The sequence below is a fragment of the Parus major genome, chromosome 11, assembly GCF_001522545.3.
Source record: "Parus major isolate Abel chromosome 11, Parus_major1.1, whole genome shotgun sequence".
Lineage (NCBI taxonomy): Eukaryota > Metazoa > Chordata > Aves > Passeriformes > Paridae > Parus > Parus major.
In genome coordinates, this window is record NC_031780.1 from 1598833 (window position 1) to 1621194 (window position 22362).

At 57.2% G+C, this 22362-nt stretch overlaps 1 protein-coding gene across 1 annotated transcript; it reads right to left on the minus strand.

Annotated features, from left to right (window-relative positions):
- Positions 1–3929: 3929 nt before the first annotated feature.
- ZNF469 (zinc finger protein 469) lies at positions 3930–20426 on the minus strand. Its single transcript, XM_033517236.1, has one exon. It carries the CDS (start codon positions 18089–18091, stop codon positions 5477–5479), a length of 12615 nt encoding a protein of 4204 aa, XP_033373127.1. The 5' UTR covers positions 18092–20426; the 3' UTR covers positions 3930–5476.
- Between the last annotated feature and the right edge of the window lie 1936 nt (positions 20427–22362).

The following is a 22362-nucleotide window of genomic DNA, read 5'->3' on the forward strand; positions in this document are numbered from 1 at the left end:
GGGTCCTCTGTGGCTTGGGCACGGCTTGGGCAGGGATGTGACATGGCTTGGACACGGCAGGAGCAAACTGGGCACGGTTTGGGCACGGTTTGGGCACGGTTTGGGCATGGTTTGGGCAGGGATGTGACATGGCTTGGACACGGCAGGAGCAAACTGGGCACGGTTTGGGCACGGTTTGGGCACGGTTTGGGCATGTCCCTCCATGACTTGGGCACGGTTTGGGCACGTCCTGTGCAGAGTGGCTGCTGAGGAATTCCGGGCTCCCTGGAGCTGCGGTGGCAGTGTGGAAGGGTTTGGGATTAAAACAAATCACAGCCGTGGAATTATTTAGGTTTGAAAAGCATCCAAGATCATCGAGCCCCAGCACTGCCAAGGCCACCGCTGACCCATGTCCCCAGGTGCCACAACCACATGGCCTTTAAATCCCTCCAGGGATGGGGAGTCCGCCACTGCCTTCAGCAGCCGTGCCAGGGCTGGACAAACCTTTCCATGAAGAAATATTCCCAATATCCATCCTAAACCTCCCCTGGCACAAATGATGCTGGATGCTCCTGAAACCAGGTGGGAATGTGTGGATGAGCAGCCCCCACATCCCAAATCCAAGGCTGGGATGTCTCAGTGCTTATTTCCCCCTCCCTCTCATCGATCTCCTTGCGTAGGGATGATGTTCTAACTCCCAGAAGGAGCAATCCAACAAATTCCTGGGCTTCAGGAGCATCACTGCTGGCAGGATGGCATCCCTGGGGGCTGCATGGCTCCTGTGCTTCTGTTCCCACTCCTCACAGCCCTCGGGGCTCCAGATTTTCCTGCATGAAGTCAGCATCAGGGGTGCAGGATGCCGCTGGTGCGGTGTGGTCCCTGTCACACACCCCGGGGAGGAAGGTGGGAGCTGGGCTTTAAATTCCTGCTGTGCAAGGAACGGCCAGATTTGACTCAAAAGCAAGAAAAAAAATAATTCTAAATCTTCAGCCCCTGCTTGCAGCGTGACAACCATGGTGGATCCCGTTATCCTCCAGGCTTTATGGAGAGGCTTAAAGCACCTCCGGCTCAGAAACTTGGATGTGGGGCTGAGGAAAGAAAGGCCAGCTGGATTTTGAGGGGGGGAGCTGGGGAGCAAACAGCTTGAGGAAAATTTAGGGTGGTGGCACAAAGCCAAGAAATCCCCCGAGGGGCTCCATCAACGCCAGGCACCTCCCATCAGACCCTCCCTGTGACCCCTGAGCCGGCTGTGGAGTTATCCCATCCCGGAGGATGAGGATCCAGGCTGGGGACGGTGCAGATTGTCCCCATATCCCGTGGGGCGCAGGGCTGGGACCCCTGGATGTGCTGGGTCCCACTGGAGCCCCCTGTGCCCCCCCAAGCAGGGAGTTAATCCCCAGCCAGGAGAAGCTGCCTGGCTTTGCATCCTCACTGGAATTACAGTGACAGGGGCCTGCAATCTTCCAAGTGACAAACGCTGCCGGATAATGCAGGACTCAGCAAAGCCGGGGGCTTTAGGGAGCTCAGAGGAGCCGATGGCTGGGGGGACTGGGGGGGTGGAAGGTGGGTGAGAACAGGGGGAAAGGATGGGGGGGAAAACTGCTCACATTTTGAGGGGAAAGGATTAATTAAATAATTCAGCCCCCAGAGATGTGGGGATGATGCCAACATTCCAGAGGGAGCAGAGCCCCAGGGGGGTGTCACTCATGCCCTGGGCTTTCATAAATTGGGTGCAGCTTTGGGAAGAAGTCCCTGCACCCATCCTGGGGCCTTGGGGATGGGTCCCATCCCTGCAGCATTCCCCTGGCTCTCAGGAGACTCATTTCCAGGTGCCCAGGTGATGGATCTGGAGGTGTGGGAGAGCTCTGGCAACAACCAGGCGTGAAATTCTCCTCCTCCGCCCCGCAGGTTTGCTGCCCTGGTGAAATATAGCAGAGGGAAAACATAAAAGTCCCATTTCCAGCTCCATAATATTTCCTGCCAAAACAAAGTAAAATGTGCCGCCTTAAATTTTCTGCAAAATTCTTTTGAGGTTATTTTTTTCCCTAAATTAAGCCATACTAATTATTTTCAGCCACTTTATCTCCACTCTGCAACACACCAGGAGGGTGCAGGCGGCAAGCATTTTAAGCCTCCATAAACAAAAGAGTAGTTTGGAAAATAATTCTATCAATTAATCAAATTAATCCTGCAGTTTTAGTTACAAGCCCCGAGTGGCGAGGATCCCAGCCGGCGGTGCCGAGCTATCTCTCACTGACAGCGGCTCCGTGTTGTGATTGCGGCAGTAATTAAAGGATGGAATACACCGCCTTTGTGGCGGCTCCTACCCCAGCCCAGCGGGGCCGCAGAGGTCAGCTCGAGGACAAAGTGGGGATGGGAGAACTGGGCTTTCACCAGCACCGTCATCATCATCATCATCATCATCATCACGGCAGCAGCATCACCATCACCAACACTGTCATCATCATCATCATCATCAAATGGGGATGAGCAAAATGGGCCCTCATCATCATCATCATCATCACTATCATCACCATCATCATCCTCATCCTCATCCTCATCATCATCATCATCATCGTCATCAATACTGTCATTATCACCATCATCATCAAATGGGGATGAGCAAAATGGGACATGACCAGCACCATCATCATCATCATCGTTATCATCATCATCATCACCATTATCAACACCAGCAGACGGCAGCGGCATCGCCATCACCAACACTGTCATCTTTATCATCATCATCATCATCATCAAATGGGGATGAGCAAAACGGGTCGTCATCATCATCATCATCATCATCATCATCATCATCATCATCATCATCATCATCATCATCATCATCATCATCAATACTGTCATCATCACCATCATCATCTAATGGGGATGAGCAAAATGGGACATGACCAGCACCATCATCATCATCATCATCATCATCATCATCATCATCATCATCATCATCATCATCACCACCATCATCACCATCATCAACTGGGAATGAGCAAACCGGGCTGTCACTGTCACCATCGTCACCATCACCATCATCACCATCACCACCACCATCATTATCACCGTCACAAATGGGTGATGACCAAACTGGGCTGTTACCATCACCACCATCATTATCACCATCAAAAATGGAGGATGGTTAAACTGGGCCATCATCATCACCAACACCATCATCACCATCACCACCATCACCATCACCAACACCATCACTACCATCACCACCATCACCAGTTGATAACCACCAAACCAGGCCACCACCATCACCACCATCACCACAATCACCACCATCACCATCATCACCATCACTACCATCACCATCATCACCATCACTACCATCACCAACACCATCACCATCACCACCACCATCACCAGTTGAAAACCACCAAACCAGGCCACCACCATCACCACCATCACCACCATTGCCACCATCACCATCACCTTGGGTTTTTCCCCTCATGGACAAGTCTGTCCTGCCATGAGCAGCACTCAGACAAGATCTGTGAGGAAGAGGAGCTGCAGGAGCATCTTCACCATAGAGAAGCTCCAACACTTTGCAAACCCTTGAGGTGACAGCAGTGTCACCAAGGTCCTGCTCAGCCCCTTTACAGAGGACACCTCAAACATCCCACAAACATCACGCAGACAGGGATTTTCTGTGAAAATATTGGAATATATTTGAAAAGATTAATCATGGATGACTTTTAAGTACCACCCCATATTTTTATCTCATACTTTATTTAACAATATTAAAGAGGCACTTTAAAAGCACATGGACAACATCATAAAACGGCGTTTTCTGCTCTCTCTCTGCTTCTCTGGACAAAATATCAAAATAAAAACTTTTGACAGAACACATTGCACCCAAGGTAAATTACCTACAATAGTTTTTTATACAATACAAAGAATTGTAAAGATACATATTAACAGAATAAAGCCTCTTTTTTTTTTTTTTTTTTTCCTTTTAACTCTAAAACAAAACAAAAACAAAATCATTGCAGGACAGACGCAAAGTACTCTGACTGTTCATATCACATCAGTGCATTACTTCACCTCCTTGACTTGGGAGTATTTCAATAAAATCTTTCCATGTCCTCATTTGCACCTGAGATTTCTTTCTGGATCCAAAAGTTTGGTTGTAGAACGTGCTCGTTTCATGTGACGTAACCTTTTCGACACTATGGAGTACCAGCATAGAGGAGTTTTTCCCCTAAAATTGTATTTTTTTCCCCAAAGTTTTTTTTTTTTTTCCTAGAGCTGTATTTTCCCCCTAAATTGTATTTTCTCCCCAAGTAAGATTTCTTCCCTAAAGTTAATTTTCCCCCCTAAAGCTGAACGTTCTTCCCCTCAAATTTGCTTTTTCTTTTAAAAATTCTCTTTTCCTGCCCAGTTTTTTTTTTTTGTTGACAGGTAACGGCTTCTTCCTACCAATTCTCCTTTTATTTGTTTTTTTTGGCAATCAAGGAAGTCTGTATTCACATTACAAATGAAGAATAGCACCAGTAACTGCATAGTACAAGCGGATACCTATAGAGCCACTAAGTCAATACAGTAAGAGAGTTTAGGAGTGATACCGTTGAGGGCACTTGGACAGTACCGGTTTTCGCTGCGGTAAATTGGCACAGTTTTCTCGTTGCACAAAAAAACCCCAAAACCCAAACCCCACAAACAAAAAGAAAAATATCCACTCACGCACACACACACACACAAAGAAAAAAAAACCCCAAAAAACATTAAAAAATCAGAGTTTGTCACAAGTGTCAAGGTGCAGTTTGCTCACGGGGACGCTTCTCCTCCAGTCCCATCGTCTACAGTGGTCAAAGAGTGGCAGCATCCTCTGGAGGGCTCCGACAGCCCCAGAACCCCAGAGCTGGGTCGTTCTTCTCTTGACGATGTAGAAACAAAATTCTTAGGGATGGCTGTCAAAATATAGGACACTTGGGTCTTAATTTAATTTTTTAAATTGTATCATCGCTTAGGCCAGCTCCCAATTAAATGAATTGTACGGGATTATTTGTGCAAAATCTTCAACAAAAAAAAATAAAAAATAAAAAAAATTTGCTTTCTACAGTGTACTGCACCTTATGAATAAGACGTCTACGGAATGAAGTTCATCTCTTCAAGTACTTTGTACAAAGATAACACAGACACAAACTCAAAAGGGTCTGAGATTTGCAAGTATCCTTATAACCTCAGCACTTCTGCAATAAAGCAATTGCTCTCGACGATTCAGTCTGCCCAAAGCGATTACAATTTCAGTTCATGAAAATCATCAGCAACATCAAAGTTCTAGCATTTGCATGATAAATCAGGTGAATTAAAGTAGATTAGTAGACACAAAGCAAACTATTTCACAGAGGCTGCAGTGCAAGTTCATTTAAGCTAGACAGAGAAATCATGCTACACAAACGAATTTAATGCTTTGATAATTTTTCCCTTGCAAACCCCATGAAAGCAGCTGAGGATCACCATAAGTCACTTCCATAAATTATTCTGAAGTATCTCTTCTTAAAGGAATTTTAAAGCTGGTTAATTTTTGCCCAAAGAGTTGGCTGAGCAGGTTGTTCTGGGACTCGGCACTGCGGTAGCTGGCCGGGCCGGCCGCCTTGGCCGCGCGGCCGGCGCGGGGACCGTGCCAGGAGCCACGTGGGGATGGCGCTGGCCCCTTGGCCAACACTTGGTGGAAGCTCTTGCCCAGAATGGCTTTCCTGCGCTTCACGTCCCCGTTGGCGTGGCGGAGCTCCCCTTTCTTCTGGTTGTAAGGGTCCAGGACCATCTTCTTCAGCTGGGGGCCCGTTCTGGGCTTGGGCCCCAGCTTGCTGCAGTGCGTGTCCCTCCTGCCGGGGGACAGGGCGGGAGCCTCGGCGCTGCTCCAGCTGCCACGTTTGAGCTCAGCGGTGCTCTCGCTCCTCGCCGGGCAAGGAGGCCGGGCTTTCTTCTTCTTCCCGTCTCCTTCCATGTTCTCCCGGGAGCAGGAGCTGCTCCGGTGGCCCAAGGATTTGTGTTCTTTCCTCCTCTTGGGGTGAAGCTTGCCGGTGGCTCTGGCTGGCTCCACATGGCCGTGTCTTGTGGTGTTGCTGGCCACCTCACCTCTGGGCTGGTGGCCGCTGGATTTGCCTGGGTTGCTGCCTTGGTCCTTGGCGTTAGTGCTACTGTCCTTAGCCTCAGGCACAGATTTCTCCTTCCCTGAGATGGGCTGCTGACCCTCCTCGCTGCTGCTGCCAGGCCTGCCCACACCTGGAGCAGCCTCACTACCCACGGTCTTCTTGGGTGGCACCGAATCTTTGGAAGCTCTGCTGAGTGTGGGTGATGCTGTCCTGTCCTTTGGGGGCAGGGGCTGCTGGGCACCTTCTGGAGAGGCAGGCTTGGCTGCGCCTTCCCAGGCATCACTGGCACAGGGGTTGCCCCAGCTGTGGGTCTCTGTGGTTTGTGGAGACTCTGCCTTAGGGGAAGGAAGCTCTGAGACCTTCTTGGCAAGCTGGAGAAAAGGGATCCCATCCGCGGCGTTGGTGTCTGCGCTGGGATTTCCCAGGATACAGGCCCTGTATTCATCTTTGTTGTCTGCGCTTGTTTTTTTGTGGCCATCGGCACAGCCATGTTTCTGGGTCAGGAGGGGAGGGGACAGTTTTTGGTTGGTGGCCTGGTGACAAGCCAAGCCAGCAAGGTCCATGGGAAACTCAGGCGAGTCCAGGAAAGGAAGTGGTTTCCCATCAAAGGCTCCTTTCTCCAGCTCCTCGATGGACAGGCCAGCGATGTGGCCGAGCTCAGGGCTGCCCGCAGCAGCCGGTGGCAGAGATGGGGACAGGCAGGGTGGTGGTGGCAAGGGGTCAAATGGCGACTTCTCTATCTCTGCCAGGAGCTCTGAGAAGTCACCCACCAGGACTTCTGCTTTCATGGAGGGTTGGGGTGCTCCCAGGTCACCAGGTGCTGTTGGGAAGGACTCAGCGGGAACCTGCAGGCTGGGACTTCCAGCTTCTACCAGCTGAAGGTCGCTTGTGGGGTCCAGGTGGACCGGTGACCTGTGTGGGATTGAGCTGCCATGGTGAGCCACCTTCCGCTTCTTGCTCGGTGGCATTCCCTCCCTGAGAGATCCGCCCTCCTTCACCTTCTCCCTGCAGGCAGCGCCAGGCCTCATGACCCCTCGGAATTTGAAAGTCTTGTTGCTGCCCGCCAGGTGCTTCTCCATGTGCCGGTCGTACTGCTCCTTCTTGGAGAAGGTGTAGTTGCACATGCTGCAGATGAAGGACTTCTTGATGACGTGCATGACGTCGGCGCAGAGCTCGCAGGCGTACAGGGTGGTGTGCTTGATCTCCTGCTCCTCCACCACACCGTGCTCCTGGCTCAGGTGGCTCCGGAGCTCTTTGGTCTCCTGGTAGAACATGGGGCACTTGTGGCACAAGTAGATCTTCTGCAAGCTGTGCACGACCAAGTGCCGCTGGAGCTTGAAGGGTTTGGGGAACTGCTTGCCACAGTGATGGCAGTCCCGGGAAGGATCCTTGCAGTCTGGGTGCATGGGGACAGATTTTGGGGTGCTTTCACTTTTTGCAGTGTGCTCTGGAGATGGGCTGGAGGATGCTTTGGAGGAGCTGGGTGCAGGTGGCTTCACTTTGACATTGCTCTCCAAGGGGTCTTTCATCACCTTCTCCTGCTCAAGGGGCAACTCCTTGGGGCTCTTGCTCTCTCTGCTGACCCCATGCCGGCCGCCGGGGTCGCCATGCCGGGAGGACCTGCTGGGTTTCCGATACATGATGGTGTTGAGGAAGTGGGTGACGGCGGCATTGTCCTCACCGAAGCAGCCGGGCAGGCCCATCACCGACTTCTGCGCCTGCCCCTTGCGCGCGAACTGGGTGGCGTGTTCCCGCAGGTGCTCGTTGTACATCCAGACATCAGAGATCTCCTTCAGGCACATCCCGCACGCCCACAGCCCAGCTTTGTTCCTGGCGTGCTTCTCCTTCAGGTGGTCCCGGAGCTGCTCCCGGGAGCTGAATTTGCGCTGGACACACATGTAGCAGGTAGGAGGAGGGGAAGGGTTGTGGGACAGCTTGTGGAAGTCCAGCTCTCCCAGTGTCAGGAACCACTGGAAGCAGACTTTGCATTTGTACTGCTTGTCTTTGGTTTTGATGGTTATCTCCCCGCGGTTTTTCCCCAATTTCCCATCTTCCAGCCTGCTCCTGTGCTTGCCCGACTTTGGCTTCAAACTCACAGCGCTGTCCTCACCACGGCCAGGAAGATCCTCGCAAGGGCTGAGGAAGCACATGTCTCTCATTTTCAGCTTTGCGTTAAGCATCTCAACGTCGATGGTGTCAAATTCGGGGGAGTCCAAATCCCCATTATCCTTGGCGCTGTAGGACTCCTCTGCCAGGTCGGGGGGCTCGCAGTTTACTTCTTGGAGCGAGTGCTCATCCTCAAGGTCCATCAGAGGTTCAAACATGTCCTCGGCAGAGAGGCTTTCCCCCTCCTTCTCCAGACTGCCCCAGATGCTCAAGCTGGGGACGTTGTCCGCGTGGCTGTTTTGGCACAAGAAGTTCAGCATGTTGTCCTCCAGGTCAATGTCCTCCTTCCCTTGGTCAGTCTCCTCCTGGTCCAGCCTCAGCTCGATGCTGTTAGATCCGTTTGGAGCAGCATCTCCGCTCTTTGCCTTGCTGCCTTGGCACATGTTCAGCATCAGGGCATCGTCAACGGAGATGGTTTCGTACTCGCAAGGGTCCTGCCTGGTGACACAGAAGGAGCTGGTGTCGCTGAGGTCAGAAGCCAGGCGGATGGTGAAGAGGTCGATGGCCCCCGCTGGCTGCAGGCTGACCTCGGGGACAGGTTTGGGTTTCTTGCTGCGCTTGCCATACACCCGCGTGCATTTCCTGCGGACAAACTGGTCATCCCTGGGGAACAGCTGGGAGAATGTGGAATCATCGTCGAAAAAGCTCTGGAGGTCTGAGGGGGCCGTGCTGTCCCCGCAGTGCTCCCTGCCTGGTGGCACATCTGCCTTCACCCACCGCTTTGGCTCTGCACGAGAGGGGCTGGTCCCCGGCGTGGTCTGCAGAGCACCATGCCCAGAAACGCTTTGGGTGGCTCCCAACTCACGGTTCTCCAGCAGCAACGCCCCTTCGGCAGGAGCTGTGGGACCCTGCGGGCCACCACTCCAGCTCCTGGTGTCATTGTCTGCTGCAGGACTGTCCCCTGTCCCAGCACTCACGTCCTCTGTGCCATCAGCACCACAATGCTGCTCTGTGCCCACCTTGCCCCATCTCTTCGTCACTGGCTCCACAAACCCGCTAATCCATTTTTTGCAAGCCTGCGTGTCTTCCATCACATCTGGATCTTCCACCTCCCCAGGACAGGTGACCGTGCCCGTGCCCATCTCCGTGCTGACCATCTCCTTTAGACACCCCATCCTGCTGCCCAGGTCTTCTGCGAGCTCAGCTGCACAGGAGGACTCGTTGGCTTTTTGGGACTGCTGGGCTGTGCTGGTCCTGTTTTGTTCCTCTGTGGAGATGCAACCATCCGGCTCGTGCAAGCCCTCCATGATCCTGGGCAGGCTGGAGCTGAGGGCAGCAGGACCTGTGTTCTTCCCCAGCTCACAGGGACCATCGGGCTCATTCCCACTGGGAAACGCCTTCACTTTCCTTCGCCTCACTTTCCTGTTGAGCTGCTTCTCAGAATTGCTGCTCTCCTCTCCAAGATCTTTGCTTTGTCTCCTTCTGCCCTTTTCTCCTTTCCTGACCTGCCATCCCGAATCCAGCTTCCCAGATGCTGCCTCTCCCGATCCCCCCATCTCCAGGCGTGGTCCCTTGGCCTTCACCTCCCTCTGCAGGACGCGGGTGCGGTGCAGCTCCTGGGACATCTCCAAGGAGATCACGCTGAGGTCGCTGAGCACTCTGCTGACCACCTCCTGCATCGGTGTGCTGGGCTGTTTCTCCAGGTCTGGGAATGCTTTCTTGGGAACGCGTTCAGCGATGGAGGTGGGCACCTGTGAGCTGCAGGTTTTGTCTTTGACTGACGCCTTCAGGCTCCTCCTGGGCATCTTCTGAGCTGCTTTTGATGTCTTGTGTGCAGGAATCAGAGGGGACCTGAGATTCTTGCTGGGCTGTGGCAAACCACCATTCTTCACCTGGTGCTTGACAGCTTTGTGCCTGGTCAGGCCGGGCTTGGACCGGAAAGTGGCTGAACAAATGTCACAGGTCACCGGGAGCCCGTTGGGCTTTTTTCCTTTGCAGAGTTCATTTTGGGCTGGCTCTGGAGTGCTGCTGGGTGTGTAGCCCTCTCCTTGGCCCACGCTGTTTAACACACAACCCCCAGCTTCTGCAGTCCCATGGCTATTGGATTTCTCCCCTTTTAAACTCTTTCCTTCACTCTCTGTGGTTTCAGAAAGACCAAGTCTCACCTCTGCTGCCCCTGAAAACTCATGGCCATTTAATTCAGCAGGACCAAGATCTCCAGCCCGTGTAAGACCTCTGTTGATGGCAGCTGTCATGTCCTGAACAGCAAAACCATTGGACAAAGCCTCTGGTTCACTTTGATGCTTATTCCTGACATGGGAGCTGTTTTCAAGCTTGTTCTCTTGGTTCAGGTTGACCTCCCTTTCTTCCACGGGCAGAAGATCCGCTGTGGGCTGGGTTGGATAATCCTGGGTTTCTGGAGGGGTGGAGTTAACGACTGTGTCTGCCATGGCACATCCTTGGTTTTCTTTAAAATTTGGCAGCACAGCACTGGTGTTTTCGGGGACCTCTTTCCCAACAGCCTTTTGGTGGAAAGGTGGTGAGCAGGGAAGAGAACAGTCCTTCCCTGGAGGTTCTTGGGGACCACCCATCTCCAAGGCAGAGCCCACCAGACCATCACCATGCCGCAGGGCGCAGGGTCTCACTGGCCCCTCTCTTCCAGGTGATTCATAGTTACCCAAAACACCGTCAGGGAGGTGATGAGGATGTTCCTCAGCCGCTTCCATCGGCACAGCCCCGCAGTGGTGCAGCGAGGGAGGGAAGGTGGGTGCCTTTTCCCATGTCTCTTGCTCTGCTGGGCTCATGGGCTGATGGATGTGACGGCTGCTGGCCTCGGGAGGACAACTCCTTGTGACGAATGAACTTGGTGTCGCAGGCAGGGAGGAGCCGTATTTCTTCTCATGCGAGAGCTGAGTGCCAAAGCTGGGGACCTCTCCCCCCTCAGCCCCAGTGCTCTGCAAGCATTTGAGGTCAGGATATTTGGCTGGCAAGAGCAGGCTGGCTGGAGATTCGCCTGTGTAATGACAGCCATTGAGGGACAGCTTGCCATTCCCTTCTCTGGGAACACCTGCACTGTCTGTGGTGGCTTTTAGCTCTGTCCCCAAGCTGGGATCCTGGTGGAGATCCCCCTCAGAGGGACCAAGGGGGCTGACAGGACTTGTGGGAGCACTGCCCAGGTGCTGAGCCCCCTTCCCCACCCGACTCCTTTCCAGCCTCTCTCCCTCTTCTCTGCCCAGCATTTCTTCCTCGAGCGAACCACGGCTGGGCTGGGATTGCTCATGTTTCCTAAATGCCAAGGCCGTTGTGTTATCTCCCTCCTGCTCTTCCCTGAGCTGATCAGCTTTCCTTCCCTGCCCTGGCAGCGAGGTCACCGCGGTGCTGCTGGGTGGTGAGAGGTCATCACGCTCCTGGGAAGCACCATCTGCAGGGATATTAATGTCCCTCGGCTCCGGGGCTTCATTTGCTAAGTGCTGCGGCTCTGTTACATTATTTTGCAGCTCCGGCTTTGCCGACGTGGATTGTTTAGCACGGTAAGAGCCCTCTGCGTCCAGTGACTCCAGCTGCTCGCATCCACTGGGAGAAAGAGCCTCTTTCCCTGGAGCAGCGATACTTCCAGTGCTGCTTCCAACGGGGATATCCCCTTCCCCTTGGGTCTGATCTTCCCCTTCCAAGGCATCACCGCTCTGCTCCCTGTGCTCCGTGTGGACGTGGGTGGTGGCAGAGGGGTGGCCGGGAGCCAGCAGCCCGGGGAAGCACGGCATCAACAGCTCCTCCTCGTTGTTCTTCACTGTCCGGGCAACGAAGAGCTGGAGCTGCTGCAGAGGGTTGGCAGAGGTCTCTGGGGATGCCACCGTCATCTCCTGGGAAGGGCGGTCGCTCTCCTTGGGCACGCTCAGCATCTCAAACAGCAGCACTTTGGGCTTGCTGGCTTTGTCACCGGGTCCAGGGCTTTGATAGGTGTTGGGACTCTTCCTCTCCTCTCTCTCCTCCACCGGAGGCCCACCACCACCCCCTTTGAGATCCACAGCATTTTTCACTCTTTTGGGGGGCTCAGTCCTGCTTAGGGGTTTTTCTTCTGTATCTGGGACCTCTTTGACATGAGGTGAAAAGGCGAGATCCAAGGCTGGGGTGGGACCCTGCTGGAAGCCAAATGGAGACTTAGGGCTTGGAAGATGGGCATCAAACTTCTCCAGCTCTGCAGCATCAGCGTCTGCTTTCCCCGGCACAGGGAAGCCCTTGGCACTGCACTGGCATGGCAGGGATGGCAGGGGATCTTTGGTTATTTCTGTCACATCCATGGTCTCGGGGAACACGGAGTCGGTGACAACAGGAGGGCTTTTTGCCACAGCGTCGGTGTAGATGGGAGCCTCTGTTTGGTCAGTTGTGCTTGAGCCAGGTGAACTTTTGGAAGAAGACGCATTTTCCATCTTCCTGAGGTCTCTTTCCTCAGTGGCTGCAGTTCCCTGGAGCTGCTCGCTGTTGTCTTTGGAGCAGAAATGATTTGTGGCCAGCGGGGCTGGGACGCACATCCCTGTTTCCAGCGAGCCCAGCTCCAGCCAGGCCTCCCTGGGTCTCTCATAGTCCTCACGTGCGGTCACCATGTCTGGCTTCTCCCCTGCCAGCCTCTCCCCAGCGCAGAGGCTCGATCTGCCCAGCTCACCTGCCAAAAACAGCCCTTTCTCCTGGCCTGCCTCTGGCTCCGCCGGCAGCACTGGGAACCGCTCGGCGCCCTGCGCTCGCAGGTGGACAGCCACGTTTGGCTCGGGTTTCTGGAGGGTGACAGACACTTCAGAGTCCAACTTGCTGGTTTGCAGTTGGCTTTCCAGCTCCGTGACCAGGCGCTTGATCTCCAGCTCGTCATCTGAGATGTTGCTCATGAAAGTCACGTTGTAATCCGCCATCCTGTCTGGCAGCGGCAGGGAGAGCTGGCTGCTGGGGACAGCTCCTTCCTCGGGGAATTTCTTGGCCGGTGGCTTCTCCACGGAGAGGCTGTGGAACTGAGTCACGTCTTCTGGCAGCATGGGAGCCACCTCCTCCATGAGGGACCAGTCTTTCTCCGGCAGGAAGGGTGGGTACGGTTGCTCGAACGGCAGCGGCTTGCGGGAGGCGTTCCCAGGACACGGGAACGTTGTCCCGTATCCATCCTTGCTCTCGTACGGATCGAACTCAGAGACGGGGAGCTCTCCAAATATCGACGAGGAGTCAAAGCTGAGAGGGGAGGATGCTTTGCCCTGCGGCATTTCCGTGGCAAACGGGGAGATGCTGGAGTGTTTCTGCTCGAAGGAGCTGGTGCTGATGTCATCCCGGCACAGGTACATGTCATCCATGTGGGAGGAGCCCAGGGCTGGGGGCTTTGGGAAGAGATTGTCCTCGTAGTGACTGGGAAGGCCTTTGGGATCAAAAAATGCGTTGTCACTGCTGACATATGGATCAGGTGCCTTGGCAGAGAGCATCATTCCCACTGCATTCCCCCCGTAGGTGGGAGCTGGTGTGGGATAATCCTTCTGACCGTCACAGAGCCCCTGTCCCTTCACGTATTTGATTCCTGCTTCCGAGCAGGTGGCACTCCCACGGCCAGGACTCGATTTGTTACTGCTGGGGTGTGGAGCAATCACCTCCTCTGTGTGGTATTTCAGCCCTTCACTTGGGAAAGGCGAAAACTGGTGCCTCTGGTGGTCCATGGTGAGCTCAGGAGAGCCCTGAGCCGGCAGGGTGGGTTCTCCTGCCTCACCTGGGAGCTTTGCTGCTCCTCTGGGCTCATCCAGCCCCTCCTTAGAGGAGAAGCTGGCAGGGCTCCTGCCTGGGGTGACCATGCCGGGCATTTGCCTTTCCTGGGGCTGTGGTGACAGCTCCTCCTGTGCACAGCCCATGGCAGCAACATCTGGTTCAGTACTCGGCCGTGTCCCGGAGCCTGACAGCAAAGGTTTGGCTGAGCCAAACCTCCTGCTCCCCCTGGGAATGTCCTCTTTGCTCTCCTGGCTCATCTTTGGGCTGCTGTCCTGGGGAGGGCTCAGGGGAGTCCTTGGCACACGGGCTGGGCTGCCCGAGCGCCTCCTCCTCTGGGTGCCACCCTTGTCACCAACCCCAGCAGCACAGGGCGAGCTCCTGCCCATCTCTCTGGGCACGCTGTGGTTGCTGCCAGCAGATGGGTGGCTGCTCCGCCTTCGGGCTCTGGCAGCACAATCCTCTTTCTCAGCATCCTCGTGGTTCGGGACATCCCCGTCCTCCTGTGCCTCCCTTTTCTGACTGTCCCTTTTCCGGCTGTAGCTCCAGGCTGGGTCTTTCTCTCTGGCTCTCTCACCTCTGCCCAGGCGTTTCTTGCTGAAGCTGTACTTGCTCCTCCCCATGAACCCCGTGCCACGCTTCCTCCTGCCCCGGGGCTTGCTGCACTCGGCCCCCTCCTCGTCCGAGTCGGACACATAGTCGTATTCCCGCAGCCCGCCCTCCTTGGTGCCTGCCAGCAGCCTCTCGGTGGCCTGGGGGAGCTGGGCCTGCTTGCTGCTCTTCACCTGCAGTTTGTGGAGTTTGTTCTTCTGCTGCACGATCTTGTGGATGAGCTCCTTGCTCCATGTCCCGCTTCGGGGCTTCCGCTTCTTCGTGTCCTTCGTGGAGAACCGCGGTGGCTTGGAGCTCTTGCTGGTGATGCCTGGTCCCGCCTCGCTCTTCATCGGAGGGTCTTGGCTGAGCCTCCTGGGATGCTTCTGGCTGGAGGTGGTGGCCGGTGGGATGCTGTTCTTCCTGCCTGCCCTCAGCCTGGCTGTCCTCTCCGCTCCCTCTGCCGCGGGATCCGGCTCCTGCGGTGCCACCCTCCGTGCCACCCTCCCTTTGTGGAGGTGCTGCTTTCCTGCCCTTCTCTTCACCTGCTCCCCACCTGGGCAGCCATCTTCACCAAAACAGCCCGCCTTGGCCTCTCCTGCTGCCTTCTCCTCTGCTGCTTGCTTGGATTTACTCTCCGGGGCCAGGTTCTCCTTGGCCTTGTGAGCCGTCCCCCCGCCAGCCGCCTTCACTCCCGGCAGCTCCTCATCAGCGAACACGTCGATGAAGCTGCTGTCGATCTCCGGGTTATCCGACTGGTATCCCAGGCCGTTGAGGGCCTCGGTGATCAGGCTGTCCAGCTTGGCGTCGTCGATGTCCAGGTCAGAGGCGCTGAGCGGGAGGGAGCTGGTGGCCAGGCCGTGGAAGAGGCCGCCCTTCAGAGCATCCTCCTTGCCCTCGCTTTTGCCTTCCCCGTCCAGCAAGAAGTCGTCGCTCTTGCTTAATGCCAGCAGATGTCCCGGGGGGTCTGGAGAGAGCGCCAGGCTGGGGGCTTTGGGAGGCTCCAGCGGGAGCGCCTTCCGGCCCTCGGCTGCGTGGGGAGCGTCCCTGGGCTCTGCCTGGGCCGCGGGGTGGGAGGCGCAGAACTGGCGGTGCTGCAGGAAGGAGGACAGGTTGCTGTAGTTCTGGTCACATTGTCTGCAGGTCAGCAGCACGTCCAGCTGGTCCAGGCTGGCGCTGCTCAGGGAAGTGGCCAGCAGGTGATGGGAGGAGTACGGTGGTGGAGGCTGCTCCCCGTCCAGCCCGTCCGAGCAGCCTTTGGCCACCTCCCCGCCGGGTTTGTGGAACGGGCTGGCCGGGGCACATTTCAGGAGGCTGTCGTCTTTCAGAGCATCCGGGGGGAAGCTGAAGGACTTGACAGAGTCTGGAGGGTGGTAATGAAGTGGGCTGGGACTCAGAACCTCGGAGGGGTGGAAGGCTTTGTTGGCATCCTTGGCATGGCAGGGGTGCTGGAAAAAGGGCGAGGGGGTCAGCGCTCCGGACATCTGGCTGTCCTCAAAGCCGGGGTTGAGTGGGCTGCTGGACATGGGGGACAGCGACGAGCAGGTGCTGCCACACGTGGGGTTGGGGACGGGGGACGGCAGTGGGGACTCGCCAGGGGAGGCAGCCACCAAGGCTGATGGTGGCAGGACCAGCCCTGAGCCTGACGAGCTCCTTGAGGGAGGAGGAGGAGCTGCTTGAGCCATAGTGTAGAACAGGGCTTTGCCTCTTGAGTCACAGGCAGGAGACCCTGGTTCCTTCCCGCTCTCAAAGGAGAAAGCTCCCGTCACTCCGGGATCTCCCCTCTGGAGGCTCTCCCCAGGTAACAACTTTTTGCTGTGATAGCCTGGAGAATTGCTTATGGGGGGCCCTTTCTGGGCTTTCCCGCTGCCCTGCCAGTCCGACGTGCCCAGGGGGAAGGGGAGCTTCTGGCTGGTGATGTGTCTCGACAGCTCCAGCCTGTTGGCACCGGGCACTGCAGAAGGGAGGTGCATCTGCTGCCAAGGCAGCCTGGCATTTTTCTGCCTGTGCTGCCTCTGCTCGGGGCCAGGCTGGCACTCGAATGAGAACTGGTTTCCAACAGGGTTTGAATAAGGTGCTGAATTCTGGTCCATGGGAGAAAACGCCTTCGTGGCACCTTCCCAAGCTTGCACAAGCCTGGGGTGGGTGGGTGCCGTAGTGGGAACGCTCGTCTCGAAAGGCACGGCTCCCGCGCCGGTGCTGCCCGCGGGGGAGCTGCAATAGGCCTTGCTCTGAAAGTGCACTTGGGACAGGGACTTTGGTGGCACTGTCCTTCTCAGGGGGCTGCTCTGCACCAGCAGCCGCGGGCTGGGGACGCCGTCCTTGGCTGAGGCTTGCCTCTTCCCCACCGGCTTTGGCATGGTAGGCGAGTGTAAACTAGACGGAAAAACAGCTTGGTTTTCTTGGAAAGTGCTTGGGTTTTGGTCGATAGCACCAGACGACGGGAGAGCACCAGGGGGGTCGGCGGGATGCTCGGCCCTGCCCTTGCAGCAGGGCAAGGGGCCGTGGTGCAGGGCGGGCGGCGGCGGCGGGTGCAGGAAGGGCGGAGGCGGCGGGGGCAGCCCGAACAGCCCCCTCCCCTCGGGGGACACGGCCTCGTAGGAACCCCCGCTCAGCGGCTCCTCCGGCCACTCTCTGGGGGACGAGTGGAAGGCGAAGGCGGTGGGAGCGGCGCTGGCGATTCCCACCTCCAGGTACTCCTGGCTGCCCGCGCCGCTGCGGAACGGCTCCTTGCCCGCATCGTGCAGCAGCTGGAAGGGAAACTGGCACGGCAAAGCCCCCAGGCCGTGCACAGCGGCTTTGCCACCCTCGGAGAAAGAGCTGGGCTTCTGCACCGAGATCCCGTAGGTAGCACCGGCAAAGCTCTTCTCCGGGGAAGGCCAGGACTCGGCCCGATTTGCCTGGAACTCTAAATAATGTAGCTGCCCATGGGTGCCGGGGCTCTTGAGGGGGATGCCGGCTGCGGGGGGCTGCCCCTTGGGGCCGGGTTGTGAGGTATAACTGGTGGAGGTCCGGCCGGCATCGGGGAAGCAGCGGCCGAAGCCGAGCTCTTCTGGCCGGAGCTCGGCGTCGCGCTGGGGGATGCCGGGCACGTGGAAGCGGTGGCTGCCGGCCGCGGGGGTCACCTCCGGCTTCTTCGGCGGCGTCACCTTCTGCTGGGGGTAGGCGATGCCGATGGTGGGGCTGGGCCGGGTGCCGGCGATGCTGAGCCGGTAGAGCTGCTGGTGGCCCCGTTCGCCCTTCCCCGAGCGCCGGCTGCGCTCCCGGGCTCGCCCCTTCCCCGGCGGGGACAGGGGGCCGCCCTTGACCTCTCCCCAGGCGCTGTCATTGCCGAACTTGGGCTTGCACTGCAGGGATTTGAAGTCGATCTTCCCCGCTTGCTGCGGCCGGATCACGGCTTCCCGCTGGCTGTGGGGCTCCTTGTCCTTGTGGCCGGGGAAGGGCGATGTCCCCTCCCCGCCCTGCGCCCTCCCATCCTCGTCCCCGCAGCCTTCACAGCCAAAGTCCTTGTCGGGCTCTTTGGGGCCGGCCTCAGTATCGCCGATGGTGTAAACATGCTGGCTCTCTCCAGTCATGATACCGAGGAGGGGACAAGGCTACAGAGCCCCTCTGTCCCGTCCCGCTGCGAGCTGCCGTGGCCCGGTCACGGGCATCCTCCTCCGCCGAGGGGCACCGGGGCAGCAGCTCCCCGGGGCCGGGCTGCGGGCGGGTCCCGAGGGCCGGCGGGGCTCTGCCGCATCCTTTCAGACCTGCAGGGAACGGGAGAGAAGAGGGGAAGGCTGGATGTCAGTCGGGGGAGGCACGGGAGGGGTTTTAGCCCCTTTTCTTGGACTGAGGAAGCGGCAGCGCAGCCCCCCGGGGTGAGGCCCTGCAGCTTCAAAAGGATGCTCAGAGCAGTTCACCTCTGGCAAAAGCCGCTGAGGAAGCACTTTTTCTTTTTGCCCTCCCGGGAAAGCTATTTCTGGGTTACTTCTTAGCAACATAAGCAGAAAAAGATGACAGAAGAGCTCCACCTACGGATTAGTGGGAAGGGCTGTCGGGATGGGCTGGGAGAGGCATCCTGGGGAGGGCTCTCTGTCCCCGTGTCCCCGTGTGCCTGTGTCCGCATGTTCCCGTGCTCCCAGCTCCCCGCTGCTGCAGGGAAGACGAAGGGAAAGGTTTTTGTTCCACCACTTCCCCCCCGGAACTGAAATCCCTGCGGGAAGGGCTTCACCGCCCTCCCTGCGAATCGCCCTGGCAATTTTAGGTGTTATTAGGGAGGCAAAACCAGAAAAGCTGAGTCCCAAATTTCCCAGCTGATTTTACAACCCAGACCTCGGGGCGTTGGACACGGAGCACAAGTCAAGAGCAGCCTCTTAAAAGGCGCCACCAGGATTTTATACGAAGGAGGTTTTAATAAAAAGAAGGGTAAAGTTTTGCTTTAAAGAGTCCTTTTTTTAAGAGAAGTCTGCTGGAAACAGTGAGGGTTTTTTTCTCCTCCCTCACTGGAAATGTTTTTTCACCGTCTGCTGCAGTGGGTCAAGGCACAGCACTGCTGGGAGGGGGTGAGGACCAGGAAATTCAGTTTATTCCTCTCCTTCTGGGTGTAATTCCCACAGATCCCAACCCCCAGGGTTCATCCATCCTGCCCAGGAGCGACCTGCGCAGAAAAGGAAATTTTCCAAGGAAAAGAGGAGCACCCTGCACCTATCCAGGGTCTCAGTGGGTCATTTCTCCATTCCCACCTGGAATCTGTCGGGATGAGCCCCCAGCACTCCCAATGCTGCACTAATAACAATAATCGGGCTAGAGAGAGGCGGCTGCAGGGATGCAGCAGCGCTCCCCTCTCTGCTTCGAGCTGGCAGGCCTGAATTCCTCCCCAATTTCACACCCTGCCGAGTGAAACGCATCCGGGGCCGGTGGGGTCGGGGCCGAGCGTGCCGGCTCCGCGGCCAAAGCTCACACGCGGCCCTTTGGCACAAAGGGCTCTGCTGGGAAAACAATGCCCCACTTATGCCTCAGCCAGCCACAACTCCAGAGCCCGCTCGCTCCTGTTTAAATTTGCAAAGGCTCCTTGCCAAGATAAAATACCCAAGGCCAGCGCTCGCTACATTATCACAGTCGGGCTTTTCAGCCACATAAAGGAGCCTTTTTTGTTGTTTTTGCGAGGGAAAGGCTCGTCGGTGTGGCTGGAAAGCTGCGGGATTTGCATGGCAAGGGCTGGGGGGCCGATGCTGAGCCCAGGAGACACAAACAGCCCTGTGCTGGCAGGGATGGCCGTGGGGACAGCAGGGCTGGTGGCACGCAGGACTGTCCCACTGCTGCCGGTGGCAGAGCCCGGGCAGGAAATGGGTGTGAATTTACTGCACGCAAATCACAGATGGTGCACAGATATAAGGGCAAGGTGTAAATTTGGGATCTGCTTGCCAAAATCCCCCCGGTCAGGGCTTGGGGGTCCCCTGTCCCTGCCTGGCGGTCCCTCCTGCTGGCTGTGGCCACGGGGCATCGCTCTGGGGTGGCCCAGTAGCCCTGGGAGCAGGGAAATCCGGGGCCTCATGCGGCTCCGATGGGGCGATGGATAAGGAGGGCTGGGCGTGTTGAGTTAAAGTGATATTCCCCAGGCAGCTCCTGCATCCATCCCCTGCAGGGTTATGGATTTGGCACAAGCACGGTTCACCCCCCGTGGGATGGGAAAGCCACGGAGAAATGAAAATTGGGATCTATTCCCGCTGGCTTTTACAGCCCCAGCCTGCCCTGAGCACCAGGCTCCTCCACGGGTTACCACTGGCATCACTTCTTGGATTTTGACATTTCAGCTCCTGGAAGAGAAGGGGTGGAAAGGGATGGAGCGGAGGCAGAGGGAGTTTGGCTTTTTAAAAACCCCTTGTGGTTATCGCCAGGCTGCAGGGAGAGCCATCCCCAGCTGCATTTGTGTGCTCTGCCGGGGGGCTTGGAGCATCCTCCCTCTGCGGGGCTCAGCCGGGGCCTCCCGCAGCCCCTCTGCCGCCCGGGGACAGGGGACAGGGCCAGCAGCGGTGGCAGCAGCCTGGCTGGCAGGGCAGAGCCGTGCCTGGAGCTCGGCGGGGCAGGTCCGGTCCTGCCGGGAGCCCGACGTGCCAGACGGGTTGTGATTCACCGAGCGGCTCCCGCTGCCTCCGGAGCGCGCTGTGCCCACGGGGCAGGGCTGAGCTCAGGGTCCCTCGGAGCTTCCCAATCCCCCCGCAGGACCGAATCCCGGGGGAGCACAGCACGCCGGGCACGGGGAAAGGCTCCTTTTCCATGAGAGAGAAAAGCTGGGATGCCATTCCCGTGGGACACCCTGCAGGACAGGGGAAGCATCTCCCCAGGGAAAAGCCCCGCTCTGGTGGAACCAGCGAACAGAAAGGGAAAAAGCCGGAATTCCACCGGGAAACGCCAGGCTCCGACAAAGGGGATGAATTTCTCCTTCCCATGGCAGGCAGAGGGGGGACAGGGCCCTGCAGAGCCGGGCTCAGCGCTGGGCTCGGCCTCTCCCCTGCCTGACCTTGGCGAGTCGGTTACTCGCGGTGACTCAGCTCCATCTGGAAATCAGCCCGATAACGCTCCCCTATCGCCGGAGCTGATTAGGCGGGCAGGGACTGTTCCTGCTCTGCCTCTGGACAGTGCCCAAGGAGCCCTGCCGGGGCTGGCACACGGGCAGGGGTCGGGCTGAGGGGCTCCGGTTGAGGTTTGGTGCAGCTGAGCTCAGGGGCTGCTCCTGCAAGGGGAATGAACCAGCCTGGGATGGGGCTCTGAGACAGGGACAGGGCCCAGGGAAGGGCTGGAGCTGTCAGGGGAGGTTTGGGGTGGATATCAGGAGAGGTTCTTCCCCCAGAGGCTGCTGGCACTGCCCAGGGAATGGTCCTGGCCCCGAGGCTGCCAGAGCTCCAGGAGAGTTTGGACAGCGCTCCAGGGGTGGTTGTTTGGGCCAGGGGTTGGATCGATGATCCCTGTGGGTGCCTCCCAACTCAGGATATTCCATGATTCCATGGAGCTGCCGCTCTCACAGTTGAGCTCAGGGATCAGGGACAGGCGTGGGAGTGGGTGGCTGGAAAAAACTCAGGATGCCAGCTGGGTGCCAACTGCCAGGGAAATGCCCTTCGCTGTGCTGGTGGGAGGGAGATGGGTGGGGGCAGCGTTCCAGGGCCTCAAGGGGCTCCAAGAGAGCTGGAGAGGGACTTAGGACAAGGGATGGAGGGACAGGACACAGGGAATGGCTTCCCACTGCCAGAGGGTGGATTTAGATGGGATATTGGGAAGGAATTCCTCCCTGTGAGGGTGGGCAGGCCCTGGCACAGGTGCTCAGAGAAGCTGTGGCTGCCCCTGGATCCCTGGAAGTGTCCAAAGCCAGGCTGGACAGGGTTTGGAGCAGCCTGGAGCAGTGGGAGGTGTCCCTGCCCAGGACAGGGGTGGAGGAGTTTTAAGGTCCCTCCCAACCTGAACAATTCTGGGATTCCATGAGGTGATCCCACACGGAACCCCCTGGCTCTGTGGGTTTTCAGAGGCTCCCTGTGGCACGAGGCTGACTCTGAGCACACTCTGTCCCCAAAAAGAGGCTTTCAACTCCTGCCTAGAGGATTGAAATCCCACCCAGATGATCGACCCAAACCAGCATGGCTTTGTCTGGAGCTGGGAAAAAATCCCTTCCCTTGTGAACTGGCCCCTTCTGCACTCCCTCCCTCCCCTGAGCAGCTGCAGGGCCAGAGAAGGTCCCTGAGTATCCCTGCAGCCAGAGGCATTCCCAGAGCCCATCTGGGATGGGGAGGAGAGAGTCTGCCTCCCAAAAATAGCACCTGAGCCCGTGCTGTCAGCTGGCCCCTACCTTGGCACCCTCCGTGCTCAGCTACTG